The following is a 16,064-nucleotide window of genomic DNA, read 5'->3' as shown; positions in this document are numbered from 1 at the left end:
AATGAATTATGCATAACTATAAGCAAACTGATTGAGTTCAATGCATTAATAAAGGTCTGCTTGAGCATAACATTGAACATTCCTGCTGAACACAAACATAGTATGGAAAGGAAGCAATTTTCGTATCAAAATATTGCAATCCACAGAGGATTTTGGTTAATTAAATTTGTTTTGTAGGAAAAAAAAATTGTAGATATAACGTAGCATTTATGATATGAAAAAAAACATCAATTTATTCACATGGTTATCATAAATGGGAACTTTGGCGACATTCAAGGTGAGTTATGAGGTTATCATTTTCTCTAATGTGAGACTTAATACCCTCAGCTAAACATTTGGTCGAATAAGGCAAAAAATACGTAATAGATCCCTTAATCGTGATTTCAATGAAATTAATCTCAAAACGACGTAATTTAGTATTCCTTTGAACCCAAAACATTACAAATCTCGCGCGATAAAACTACGACTATGCAGAACATCTATTATAGGTTATTTGAAACTACATTTGAAAAATTGACTTGATTTGACATAATTTAAGGTTCAGATAGGTATATACATTATTGAATATTACCTGCCTATGTAATTTGATTGGGTAAGAAGATGAAAAAACTTTTCCCCTTGTTGATTATATAAAAATTGAATAAATCGAAAAAATACAAATCAAACCCATAACTTAATTACAGAATTTGTTGATCATTTGTATTCAGTGTACTGTAGGACTAACACAAGGAGGCACAATATGTCAGAATAGTACTTGATTGAAGGATATGAATGATGGAAACTTAAATAAAATAAACACTCATCAAAAACTGTCAATTTATAATACATATTACCTACATATGTGAAAAGTATGCAAACAGAGAAATCCACTCAATACATTTACATTGAAAACTAAGTAAATTGAAAAGTTTCCCACATAGGTCTTCTACATATACCTATGTATCTAACGTTTATATCAACGAGGTACGAAAGCGTATGTTGTTTTTCTTTAAATATGTATACATATTATTTCAGTACATAAAACTTTTGTTAAAATTCAAATAACAACAATGATGTGCCATATTACATATGCACATACCTATCTTCTTCTTGTGAATTAATTTCTGTGAAATATGTATCAAGAACAAAAAGTACTCAACACCCTTGTCACCCTGCTTCACATCTTAATGCTATGACATCATCTCCATCATTCACTCTACAATATTATCAGAAAGTAGAGGATAAAAAAAAAGAAGAGAAAAGAAAAACTTATACCTACGACTTTTTGTTACCGTATTTTCAAGAGGTCATTGCTACACAGTATAAGAATACTTTCAATTTCTAAACTTTTTTTTCTTGTATCATATCCAATGTTTTCCTTGTTTTACTATTTAAATATTTGATTTGGCATTCTGAATAACAAATTCATTCCTTTGCTCCTTTTCAATATACATCTATAGTAGAATTCTATACGTATAGGTATTGTCTATAAACAATTCCATATAGCAAAAATGGAAGAAAATTAAAATAAATATAAACAACCCCATCTTAAAATTACCCAATTTATACCGTGATATTCAAATCAAACTCATTTTACCCGGAGGGAAATTCAATGTTCGTTATTCAATAGGTATTGGTGAGTACAAAGCTACCCTTAAATTCTCTCAAATATTATACAATTGATCGAGTTTCATGCCAATTTTTCACAACAACGTGTATGACATTGAAAATAATCTCGTCTAAAAACCTTATAGTATTTTTTCAAGTAAAAAAAATATCCCCAATAAATTCAAATAAACAAAAAACTCTCACTATTACTAATATTTTTTTATTGCCTCCACCCGTATTAATACATTTTTTTATCGATGATGAACCTTGAATAAAGATAGTATTGACTTTTACTGAATGACCAATGGCATGAAATAGTTTTCCCTGTCATTACCAATTCTCCTTTTATGAAGTCATTTTCATTTCCAACAAAATTATCTTTCAATCTTTGTACCTCTTTCCAAAATTGCAAGTGACAGTATATACATACATATAGAGAATCATGCAGTGTTCTACAATCATTCATTCTTCACTATATGGAAATTAGGTCAATGTGCTCGAAAATTCTAGTGCAAAAACTTAAAACTTTCCAAATCCATCAGCCTAAAAGTATGAATTACGTATGTATGGTAAACTCATGTTTATACATAATACATAAATAGATACATTTTATGTACAAAAATGAAAATATTTCGTCCTAATGTGAATGAGGGAAATTTTGTAATATCATATTATGTACATTATGTTATACATACATAGACATACATACATATATTACAGAGTAACATATGAACTTGATATAATACTCAAATTTAGTTTCATACCCCATGATCGATGCAATATGTGCTTAAAAGGAAATATGGTAATCAAACAAACTGGGCGAGATGAATTGTGCTACAAGAAATCTAATCTAATTATTGATGAGCTTGAATACGCAATTTGTTACGAAATAGGATTGTGATACGTAATAGTTAATGCATTCATTAAAATTTCATTTGTTCTGAATGAAATAAAGTTACAATTGGGGGAAAAACATTTTATCCGTTTCGAACAGTTATGTGGCAGAAAAAAAAGCTCTTATTGATTAATTAGAGTATGTTAATTTTAGACATTCAGGGCTTTCCAATTTTTTTCATTTGTGCTTAATTTTATCATACTGAAAAAGTAGGTAAGTGTATCCAAGCTTTACTGCCTATTTTTGTATGTTTTTTTGCTCCCACATTATATAACAAAATTTCTTAACATTTAAATATGGATTATATGTAGTTCTCATTAAACTGTTGCTTAAAATTTATATTTTCAGCAGAACCATAAAAAGTTCTCTTCAGAAATAATATACAATACGAGAAATCATTTTTATGTTTCAGACATATAGAATATTTATCTCTTTATGTGAATTTAAAGGATTTTCCCACATTTGTTGAATTTCTCCAAAATTGGTAAGAAAACTCATGAAGTGAAATACTTATAACCATAATAACATTAAAGGGAATTACAATTATGGTAGCATATTCCTTAATTTTGCATAATATAAATTCGCAAAAGCCTTTTCTTCTGAAACATACTGGCAAAGCTACACCCACTGAATTTCATAGATACAAACAGCGTTAAGATCTTCAATTTTATACATCAAATTTATATAGTCAGCATAATTTAATTCAAATATTATGCAGACTAAATCAAATAAGACGCAGAGAGAATTTTAATAGTGGATTATATAAAGGAAAATGACACCGACATTTACATTTTTGTCAATGATGTTAATTTTCAAAGATTCACAAGGGGTGGGTATATATCATTTCCTATCACTCAGTATATACGAATTATGCTTTGTAATAATAATGTAGGAATATTAACTTTTCTCTTGTCTATGAATAAAAAATTCTTCTTTTAAAGTGAACCATTCTGTATGTATTAAAATTTTTAATTAACATACATAGTGTTATAGAAAGTGCTATAGTTAGTCATTTCTTTATGCTGTAAGATAACTTTGTCAATAAAGGGTATATTGGTAAAATAATTACTCAGAAATGAAACTCTGCATAGGGGAGAGCGGGGCTAATTGTGACAGTTTGGAATTTTCAAATGGCGATTTCTCCCAAGTTATTAATCGGAAGCACCTGAAAAAATTATGATAAGAAGTCCTATCATACCCTCATGACTGTAGTTTGGGAATTATCCGATGAATAGTTTAGGAATAAAAAAATAAACAAATTTTGAGGCCTCCAAAAATACGTTTTGCGTGTTGAGAAAAACTCATTTTCCGACACTTTTCTTTTAGCGATTTTCCAATCTCACTGTCTTTTCCACAAGCTATGTCAATGCAGAAAACGTTGCCAATGTGTATTTTTCACTAACTTTTAATAATTTTTCTACATATTTCTTGGAATCAACACATGTCGAGTGGGGCTAATTTTGTCACCAATGTAAATAAATCATATAGAACGTCAAAATATTGACATGTTTTCTAACCTTTTTGTTGCAAAATGTAGGGCTTGAGAAAATTCCAAAATTCTGTGTGTTAGTGGATAGAAAAGTGAAATTCCTTGCCGTGGATGAACAAGTGAGGAGTTCGGTTAGTAGCTACAACTAATCTCTCAGGTGGAAAATCTTTGGAAATGTCGGAAAATTCCACCAACTTAATTACCCCCGTTGGTGACAATACTTGTCGACGGATTCTTAAAAAAGTCAGAAGCGGAAGGCTTTAGGAAAAGCTCGAAAACTGATATTTTCCGTGGAGATAGGGAAAAGTGGTCTGAGACAAAGTTGTAGGCAAGAAAATTTCCTATGAGAATGACCTATCGAGGAAAATTTCTTGCCCCGTGGGAGTCCTGCAGATAGGGATTTATCCAAATTGACACAAATAGCCCCGCCCTCCCCTACAGATTTAAAAAAATCGCTCCTTTTTAATAGAGACCTAGCAAAGTGTTCTAGGAATCTATAGACTAAAAAATTTCTTGGAAAACACTGGTGTAGAAATATCGATTCTTACTCGTGGGTAGCTGCATTCAGTTTGCTTTGCCTTTATCCATTTAAAACCAAGTACATATAGAGCTTCAAATATTTAATCTAGAGAAATTAAAACTATTTATACTGCTCCATTTATAATCAAAAAGTGTTTGAAGGCTCTCCTTATTTTTCTAACTTTTCATTTAAAGGATTGAGATAACTTTGATTCTGACTTGTATGAGAAGTTGAAAAGGTTAAATGATAAAGTATTTAGAGGCTTTTGTATTAAATCGAAATGTTTCAGCTGATTGCAGCAAAAATACACCCGGGAACCAACTTTCTATTATTGTATCATTTCCCATGGGGATAAAATTAACCAAATAAATAAAAAGGAAAATTGTTTCAGTAAATATTGGTCTGCTTTTAATCCCGGAACATTGTATATAATGGATCAATAAGGAACAAAAAAGTTAATGTTTTATTTACCTCTAGCTTGCAAAAAAAAAAATGAAAAAATATTACCTACATTGCAATTTTACTTTTTACCGTCAGATTTACTGAAATTTTGATATGTAAATACTAATTATTTGAAACAAATTTTTGGCAGACACATGTATACCTATATCATACTACATAATAAAATACATAATACATTATGTACTATATATTTAGCAACCTTGCAAAGAGTAGGTATAGCAATTACTTAAGGTACTGGGGGGATGACTTGCACCAAATTAATTTTCGGGGTAACATATCAACTACATTATATACATTAAATGTAAATTATATATGTATATAAAATACATACATATTAACATATGAGGATAAGAAAATTAATCCTACCACTTGTAGTGTAACAAATTAATGTTGTCGAATATTTTAGCGTGTATCATTTAACATTCCCACTGTGAGAACAAGCATTTATTTTATGGCTATATGGATAAGGAAGTTTGACGAGTTATAACGTTGATTATTCTATACAAAGCTGCGAAAATGTGGGAATAATATATACAGAAATTTGTACTCATAGAAACGAAAACAATCACAGTTGAAAGGAATTATGTTTGTTTTGTTTTGAAAACGGACTATAGTCCTCTTGTCCGGAGCATTTGGGCAAGAGTAGTGTGCAGCACTCACAGGTATTACGTTTTTCCGCTTGTATTTACCACATTTTCCTTTTACTCACTTTTTGCACCTACTATGTATGTACCGTCACGAACTAACTCTACGAAATCTATGTATGAAGATTATACTAACTAGAAAAAAGTTCATCCGATTAATAACAAGATAAACCTACGAGGGATTTTTTACTCTCTCTCTTATACAAAGATGAAAATGTTTCAAAATTTAATAAAAAATTACTTACTTTTATAACGTTACGAAATGAATTTTTAAATCTTTCTTAAATTTCCCATTTCCCCCCAAAAGTAAACTGTACTTAACACCTTGGAAGAATTTGTGTTCACTTCCAACGTTTACCAACGCAGAGGGGATGCAACAAATGGCTCAGGACATACGATTATATATATGAGCTATACACGTAGTACATATGTATATATGATTTCGAAATTGTATGTATATTCTACACCATCTACTCTAGGAATACCCTGTAATATAATCCAAATAGGATACCGTATAAATCCCTGAAATGGAAAATTAAGATTTCGCATTCAGTACAAATCCATAATATCCTTGACATTCCCTTAATTTAAAATTCAAGAATTCCCTAACTATCCACGGCATCCCTAATAGGTAACTACTTTATGTACCTACCTATATGTCTAACCTTTTGCACATACATATTTCGGGGACAATACACAAGCATAATAAAGGAAATACCTTTAATAATTCAACCTCTAATAGAATCACCCAGGTCACTATACACGAACATACATAGTATATTTTCCCTCAACTATGTCTCGCTTTAACGTGAAAATCTGTGCATTTTCCCTCAAATTGAAATTTTAGAAATACGTAGGTACCTATATATTTTTTATACTTTGGAAACTACTAAATTTGACTCTTTAATCTGAAAAAGAAAGAAACTATTCGTGAAACCATGATGGAATAATTTCAGGAATGAAAGAAAATACTTTTCCTGGAAAATAAGATTTCGTACTTTTCCTTATATACATCTTCCTTCTACGATATTTGATACAATGAGTGAAAGCTCTGTGGGCGCAATTAAAATACGTTCACTTCACACCATCCCAATGAATTGTAGCGTAGATGCATTGAAACGTTTGCAAATCCCAGTGAAATAGACAGTGTTATTTTGTGTCTATATAGACATTTCTGTAAATGTGGATCATAAATACTATTTGTGGGAAAACTAAACATTAAGAACAAAAATATAGAACATTTTACCATGGGAAGTAGGTACAGAAAACAAAGTAGATAAAATGTTTTGTGTGTGTGGAACCTTTTACAGTAGCTCTCTTTTAACTTATTTTTCCCACATCATCCTTCACTGTTTTCCTATTAAAAGCCCCAATGTTTTTACAGGCCGTAAAAGACTAATTATAAAGTGGAAAAACAGAATATTCCAAAAAGGAATTGAAGAAAAATAAAGGAGTTATATTAGTTTCACTCTTTTTCTTCTTTTTTTCTTCACATTTTTCAAAAAAAAAACTTTCACACGTCAAACAGACTTCAAAAAAATATATGTAGATGAATTGAGATTTTGTCCTCCACTTAAATTTATGTACTCACTTTCAACATGATTCACATGAAAGTCTAATGCATTCATAAATAATATATTTCATGCCATTAAAGTTGTGAAAAGTTAATGCTCATTCATGTGTGTAATGGATTCTTCGATACTATGTCAAATGAGAAGTATAGATTTGTAGTATAAAGTCGTTTACAAGTTATTTCCACATAAAATAGCATCAACTAAACCATCACTCGATATACACTTTGCTACCTATATTATGTGCCTTTTTTCCACCACACAGGAAAAGATGAATTTTCTCCCGCTTGTGGAATAACCGGAATATCCCCTATGTTTTATTACACAGTAAGGTACATAATAAGTTTCCGTTTAGAAAGGATGGAATGAAAGAACGTAAAAGCATAAAATGATAAATTACAACTCACAGTTGGTGAAAATGTAATCAATTGAATAAAAAATTACTTCCACCACTATAAACATTTTGTCAAGACCAAAAAAAAAAATGATAAAAATCAACCTTCAATTTTTCATCTTTCAATGAAGGAATTTTCCACAATGATATTCCCCACAAGACATGAAGAAAGTTTCAAATATTTTTGTAAAACAATGCCTCTTTTTATTACATTTTCCTCCTGGAAAATTCATATTGCAACAATATATTTATTGTTAAAAATTGTTGGAACTTTTCCAGACTAAAAGAAGGAAATGTTATTGGGTAAATATATACAAATATAACTACATACTTGTATATAGTATACACTACATAGCTTTACTAATTGTATTTGGGTGTCCGAGAGTTCTGTTCCGAAACTTTTCGTCATTTTTTTCCTCTAGCATGGGCTTTTTTGCTACGAATTTTTAGACTTGAATACACGACTCTCTCACGTTGTATCCATATATACAATTATATTTATGAAAATGAGGTTGACAGTAATTCTGCATTAACCCTTTTACACACTTTTAATTTTTACGGAATTGAATTTAAAGGAAATCGGTGAAGGAAATTAAAGAAAACTTCAAAATCTCATTCAAATTATTTCTCTTCATCTCGTTATCTCTTTAAATCTGAATCATTTGTATAATAGAAATGTATATATGTATGTCATGCTTTCAAAATTAAAATACAAGCATATTAAAGTTATGTGTTAAACCCTCTGAATCTTATGGTGATGAAGAAATTTTTGTTTTGTAAGAGAAAACCATTTAGGTGGGGTATATAAAATTACGATAATTGTAATTCCAATGACTGAAATGAGGAAAGTTATTGTTCCAATTACTCGTGAGTCGTACTCGCACCCCCCAATGGTGGTGTAAACAGTGGAAAAGACTTTGGCAACGATGGAACAATATTCATTTGTGCCTAATTTAGACATCTTAAACGATACTCTGGCGGAAAGGAATGGATAAGAAAATGTGGGAAAAAAGGCAAATGGGAAGAAGAGAATCATTATTCGAAAAAATCTGCAAATCATCATCAAATTAATTCTTAACAGCCTTAGAACTCACTATAAGTTGCTTCGATTAACTCTTCATCATGCAAAAATTTAGCCCATCACATAGACCTCAAGTTAAAAACATTTTTTTTCTTGGAATAAATTGTTATTTTTCGTGTTGTTTTGAAGAGAAAATCGAGCTTAATTGAGAAACAGAGAAAGTTTAAATTGCAACCTCACAGAGGTTAACCAATGACACAATATACATGTAAGGTACATACATAGAATTATTCAACCGATTTAGTGGTTTAGTCAATTAAAGTTCCTGACATAACCAATTAACTTCATACACATATCATAGTATTATGCATCTAAAATTAAAACTATTTCACTTAACTTCCACAACAACACCCGCACATGGCACGTGGCTTGAATGTTTCAAGTCCTTTTTAAAGTGGAACAATTTAAAAGATATCGATTTTCTAATTAACGGGAGTAACAGCACTTTGCCCATTAATCACCCAAGCGTGATTTAAAGACAAAAGTAATACCAATTGGCAATTTAAAACGGATAGAAGAGAGAGCCTTCGCGAGGTGCCTGTGGCTGTATAGAAATTTTAGACCAGCACCATGCTATATACTTGACGGTATGTACTATATATATACATATATTATCTGTGAACAGAGAAAATTTTACGATAGCGAAGGATGGCGCGCAAATCGGACCTTTTTCACACGATATATTCATTTATTCTTTCTAAAGAATTAAATTAATGAATTCTGCACAATTAAGGGGATGCTGTTAGAGGAACTTTTTTGTCCTATTTACCTATTTGCAAAATCTTTTATTGTAATGAAAAAAAAAACTCCCAAAGTGTTCGCGGTTTGAACAATCATCCCGTTATATGTTATAATTATATATTTTGTTGTTTATGTGTAGTGAAGGAAGGTTGTTAATTTTTATTTTGTCCACAAAGAAAAAAAAATGTCGCTCAAACTACATTTCTCCCCTGTTAAAAGTTTTCGAATTTATTTTTCCACATTGAAATGTGAAAAAAAACAGTTTTTCTCTGAACATAGATTTAAAAATGAATTTTAATTGAAAAGCAAACTCTACAAAAATTGAAATAACCACACTTAAAAAATAAAACATCCGTATAACTCTTTCATTGATTTTCAATGTGTTAAAAAATAAATCATCATCCAGTGCGAATAGAGTCAATTTTTGAGAATTTAAAAAGCGTGGGGACTATACTAATAAACCACAGACCAGGATGTTTTTTTTTACATAATATAATTAAATGTTAAATTATCAGATTTTTTATATTACGTTGTAATGAGAAATTTCATTAAAAAATGCAAAAAAAATAAAACAAAAAAGTCAATCATAATGCGTTCAGTTATAAGAGTTGGTGTCCCACAACGTGTAGAAGTTTGTTAATGCGTTGTAATTTAATTTGTGAGTGGTATTAGAAGGCAAAGTTGATTTTTTGTGAAATTCAGTAATTTAATGGATAAAAATGGTCATATCTCTGGTTCTATATAGTTTCTTGACTATTTTTGGAAAGGTATTGAAACAAGCTATAATTTGATATATATCTCAGTGATTATCAAGGTCACCTCTAAAATACAAAATGGCGGACTTTTGTTTTACGAAAACAGTTTTTCGCATTTTTTATCCTGAAGGAATAGTTCTAAAGATTTCTGATGTTCTAGAAAGTTGTAGATAATTGCAAAACCTTTAATTTGATACCAAGTTGAGCAAAATCGGACAAGCAGAGCAGGAGATATGACTCTTAGAACTTTTCAAATTCAAGAATTTTTCAAATGGCTATATCTTCTAAACGGCGACATAGATTTTCTTCATTTTTGGAATATGGTGAAAGATATTTAGTCAGGCTACAACATATCAAAATTTAAAAGATTTGTCTAATGGGGATTCGGAGATATTGCCCCTTAAAGTTAGGCAATTTTTGTTTTTGTATTTAGCGCCTCTTGCGGATGTTTTTGGAACTTGGAATGTTCTAGACAGTTGTAGGGCTTCTCAATACATTTCATTTGATACCAAGATGGTCAAAATCGGTCAAGCCGTTCTCGAGATATCTAAAAAAAAAACACTTTTTGCTTTAGGCCGCCACATTTGCTAAACCGCTTGACCGATTTTCAAGTATGAATTGTTGATGAAAACGTAGCTATGACCTCTAGCTATAAGGTAAGTGGTTGACGGTATTCCAAAATGGCGGACGGGGGCCATTTTGGAATTTGAAAATACTAAAAAATGAAATTTTACACCCACATTTCTATAGAAAACTTCAAACCGGAAGTCTCTATGTCTTACTGTTCTCGAGTTATAAGGTAAAGTTTGTACCACCGGCAGGACGGCCGGCCGTATCAAAAATTTTCCACCACCATTTTCGTAATGTGGGATGTCTAAAACGTGCTCATACCAAGTTTGAGTCCGATCTGAGGTGGTCGGTTTTTCCGACGATTACAATACTTGGTGTTGGCCACGAAGTGGAACACCAACTAATATTCACACTTTTTGCGTGATATGTATGGATAGGTAGTAATTACGAGGTGACTATAAATAAATTTCAAACAAATGTTCAGAAAAAAACATCAATAATAAAGTACATTGTAAATGCATAGCATTCAGAGTTATATAATTTTATTATTTATGAATTTAAATGAGGTATTAATGTTAATTGAAAATTTATAATTGATGCGGTAACATAAAAATAATAAACTACCTTTAAGCCGATAAACATAATCCCTTCAAACATAATCCACTGTTATGAATTTAATGAAGTTATTAATAGCTTAATGCTAAAACTAATTCACCCAAATGGACTTGAATCCTTTCCTGTCAATACAAAATTAATTGCAAGGAAGTCAAAATAATATTTTTTTCCTTTTACAAATAATAAAGTCAAGAATATAAAAAAAATTGTAAATCTTCACACAAACAATACCAAACAATTAAGGTTTTTTTCCTCTTCCTAAGAAGTAATATTTATGACAAACGAGCCTCATTATTAAGGCAAAAAAAAAACCTAAGATCCTAATCAAGAGTAGTAAGGCGATTTTTCATTCAGAGCACGTTTCTCTCTTTCTCCAAAGACATTTTGCAGATTTATCGTTTGAAACATTTCCATCTCAATGGATTTACGAAATTAAACTAGAAATCGATATGAAAATGAATTCATGAAAGAGATACAACATAATAAAATGTAATGTTCTTTCTTCCGTGGGAATTGTGGAATTAAGTAGAGAAGAGAGAAAAAAACACCCAAAGAAATTATTAATACGTTCGGTGCTTAATTATTCCACACTCTATGTACACAACACCACCACCAATGTCAATCAAAGGGAAAATATTTAGAGAGGAAAAGGTACACTAAATTTACACAAATCACAAAAATAGTCAAAAACACGGCATATCTTTTGTTAAAGGAACTTGAAAGGACAATGCCTCATACAGCTTGACATATCGTCTTATGTCACGCACGAAAATTTTCGAGTAAAGCGCCTATGTGCCATTTTGTAACTATTCATAAAGTCCCACGCACCCTTACAAGTGATATATACAACACTAACTTCATAATATACTCCCACACATTTTCTGATGAGATGTCTATCGGAAAATTCTTACTCAAAATTTATCCATGAATCTATAAATGTAATTTATCGCAAATAGAAAAGGTCACCAAATGAAATTCGAAATAATGTGACCTTTCCCTTATTTTAGACCAATCCGATATTTTGAGAAGAACTAAAGCAAAAAAAGAAAAAAGAAGAAACAATTGACTCACCGGAATAGGAGGAATCCAATGGATGTAACAGCAGCCCGTCGTACATCATCATTGACGTCTGACACCTTAAAATTTAATTTGAAGTCTTAAATTTTACATTATATATTAATTCAAATTTCACAGAGGATCCTTATGAATAATAATTCACCACAATTAACAATTTGAGGCAAATTTTCTTCACAGGTGCTTTTATTCTATATACATGTATGCGATAATATCACATAGCATGACACAGAGAAGGAAAGAAAAAAAAAGAAGAGCTTTAAAGTGTAAAAACTTGAAACTTACAGCAACATGTAGTAGCTTCCTTATCGCTTTATTGCTTCCTGTACCACAATATGCCATCGCCAAGGTATACATTCCGGAACGACGAAGCACTGGATCCTTATCTGTTGAGAGGCTCGTGACAAGAGGATCTGCCTCTTCCAAACGAGCATACATTGTAAAAGCAACACCAACGGCTAATCCTCTGAGGATTTTTTCATGTTGCGTTTCTTGTGCATACTAATTTCCATTGAATGAGGGACATATATGGAGAAGAAAAGAAAGAAAGAAGAAAGTAGAATAAAAGTAACAGAATTATTCAGGTCCATTGAAATTCATTCAGTGAGAAAAAAAAACTAAAATAAAATTTTACACACAATGTCTCATCATTTTTCTGTTATTTTTAACCATTCTGCGCTCTATATTCAATTGATAAAATATTCAATGTATGACTGAATCATGGAAATATACTAAAAATAATTACAAAATATTAAACAATTTATCAAGGTATACGTCACTTAATATTCAATAATTCTCAAATTTGAATTCAACCCTTTCACGTTCTTTGGATCATACGTAGACAGACCCAAACCTGAAACATTTATTTTTTTCGAATTGTAATTAATTTAATAATTTTTCAAAGTTAGAAATTCTTTGAATTCACGTAAATGAAGCCACTGAAGACGTTCAAACTGTTAAATGTTCTCTGAGAGCGTGCATAGAATAAATATCTTGATAAAAATAGAGCATGTTTCAATGTTTCTATCTTTGAAACATATGAACACTGTTTCAATGTTCAAATGTTTCCATTATATTGAAACATTCTCAATGCTCTCAAAGGACATTACGGAGTCAAAACGTTTCTACGTAAACTTAACGTATTTCCAAATTGGAAAAGTAATTAAATTCATTTAAATGGACGCGAAAGTGTTATTATACAAATTTCATTTCCCATGAATATTTCGTTTGTAGTTTATTTTCGTAAAAAAAGACTCCAAAAATAACAGATTTATTTGACTTTTTCAATCGATTCTATTTCTATTTTTTTTTGCGCTTAATTCACAAAATGTTTACTCTTTTCATTTCTAAAAGCTCCGCATATTATGTACCAACATATGTATGTAAGTGATGTTGATTGCTATGTACGTAAATACATATTTTCCCTCGTCAACTTGCAAATCTCTTAAACCTCAATATAACCCCCTCGCATTCCACGTAGTTGCTATATGTGTGGGGTTACTCAGCAATTCATTTCATGGATTTTATATGATTGAAATTTAATTTTTTTCCACCACAACATTTTTCAGAAATAGTTAATCAGCTGCAACCACCAACGTAAAAATAAAATGAAAAATATAAAATTGAAATTTTCTCAACATCCCTCACTCAGCGTACACGATGCAATAATGTTTATTTCTTTCTCTAATAAAACTTCTAGAGTGTCTGCTGTAATTCAAAAATAAGCAAGAAAAATACTATACTTATTCGGTATACTCTAATAAAGTTCATTGCGGTTACATTTCACCGCACAAATATAAAGAAATTACTCCTAGTTCTTGTTGATTTAACGTAGTTAAGTATTAAAGGTGGATTAAAAGCCATCTACCCATTGCGTAGTAGTGTGATCACTCGCAGAATTAACTTTGCCTTCTTGTAATAAGAAAATAGTTAAAGCTCCTCAATAAATCACAATTTATTATGTGGTCTCCCCCCTTATACCCGATTGTAGTGTGTTGATATCGGTTAGAATATACGTATAATGTACTTATGCATGTGTACACATATAAACAATATATATATTGGGAACCCAGCATCCACAAAACCCCTTTTTCCATTTTCTCGCCGGGAAAAAGTGGTCAAGCCGACAAATATACGCACTCAACCAAGTCCAATAAATTGTGTGTTTCAATATAAATAATCCCGAATTTAGCATTCCCATGTAGAAATACGCCACCATTCACATGATACTCTTGTACAATAAAAATAGTATAAAGGTCATCCACTGGGAATTACGGTGGCACACTGGATAATCTGGCATCCCTCACCATTTTTATCCATACACGAAGAGACAAGAGAATCCAGTAATTTGGGGACATTGGAATCAATGGGCGAATAACAGAAGCAAAACTTCTTATAAAAATACCCATGATATGTATACAATCTACGTCTATAAGATAAATATTTTACTTGTATAACTTGACAAATATAACTTTCTTTTTTTCATGTAAGTCCTGCCTCAGAGATAGGTGACACTTTTTCCCCATCTTTAACCGCCAACAAGAGATATATTCTGACAGAAGGTGATGGAAAGATCAAAAATAATTCAATAAATAACATATATACATACAAACTTAAGAAGTTTTTCTTCTTCTATTTTCCCGCACACACACTTCTTTTTCATCTTCACACCCGCCGTGTTCATCTTTAATAAGGAATTTCGTTGTTTACTTTCATCTCTATAAACTTCCTGACACACAGAGACTTTTATTTGCTATCACATCTCCACATTTTTTTTGCATACATCCATCACTGGATGAAATTGATTGTGATTTTCATGTTGGAGACTTTTGAAGATGTTGGCAGAAATTAATGGAGCTCGATGGGGCGGACATTTAAAGTTTGATATAGGTATCATACTTTGAAGAAAATTTTGCATTAATATTATGTAAATGACAATGGCTAAATGTTTGATAACTTTGTCGTCATCGCACGATAATCCGCACCCGTAATTTCTTGAAGACAAACTTGGATTTGCCTAAAGGACCTTGAGCTTTAAGGAAAGTATTATTAGAAATCTAATGATGGACAAACTTAAATGACTCATTAATTAAAAAGCTCTAAACTACTTCAAACGAAATATTTTCTTTTTTATTCTTGACATAAAATATATTTTATTTAAATGCAAATTCGTTCTTGTATTTTATTTTTAACTCGTAAATCGACCAGAGACAAGGGGTGTTTATCTGTTGAATATTTTGGTTTTTTGGCGAATTACTAAAAATCAAATAATTCTAAACCCAAAAAAGAATTCAGGACTCCTTCGCTTTGAATTTAGAACCTTTCAGCTTGAATTTACTTATTTGTAGGCTAGAATTTAGTCCTTTTTAGGCTCGAATTTAATCCCTTTTTAGTTTAATTAATTTCTTTTGGGTTTTTTCTCCCAAATCTATGACTTTTTAGAACTGAAAGCCAAATAAAATTTTTCGGTTTGAATTTAGTCATTTTTCGACTTGAATTTACTCATTTATAGACTTAAAACTACTTTTTGGCATAAATTTATACCTTTTTGCGTCCACGTGAAACATTCTTGAAACATGAGCTCTTTTTATCACGATATTTATCTGCGATATATATCTTCTCGATATATATCTTTTGCGTGAATTTGATACATTTGTAAATTGATAA

General features: G+C 30.9%; 2 protein-coding genes across 2 annotated transcripts in view; one reads left to right on the top strand and one right to left on the bottom strand.

Annotated features, from left to right (window-relative positions):
* The window catches only part of LOC129786050 (putative fatty acyl-CoA reductase CG5065), an 824,046-nt gene that overhangs the window by 175,019 nt on the left and 632,963 nt on the right, over positions 1-16,064 (top strand). The window lies entirely within an intron of this gene.
* The window catches only part of LOC129785965 (26S proteasome non-ATPase regulatory subunit 1), a 74,595-nt gene that overhangs the window by 48,123 nt on the left and 10,408 nt on the right, over positions 1-16,064 (bottom strand). Inside the window, exons 6-7 of the mRNA XM_055820665.1 lie at positions 12,684-12,899; positions 12,396-12,460 (exon numbers count right to left, since the gene is read on the bottom strand). Coding sequence (XP_055676640.1) covers positions 12,396-12,460; positions 12,684-12,899 — 281 coding nt within the window. The remainder of the gene's footprint in view (positions 1-12,395; positions 12,461-12,683; positions 12,900-16,064) is intronic.

The sequence above is a fragment of the Lutzomyia longipalpis genome, chromosome 1 (genome assembly GCF_024334085.1).
Source record: "Lutzomyia longipalpis isolate SR_M1_2022 chromosome 1, ASM2433408v1".
Lineage (NCBI taxonomy): Eukaryota > Metazoa > Arthropoda > Insecta > Diptera > Psychodidae > Lutzomyia > Lutzomyia longipalpis.
The sequence above is the reverse complement of the archived record's forward strand: the minus strand, read 5'-3'. Positions and strand labels throughout refer to the sequence as shown.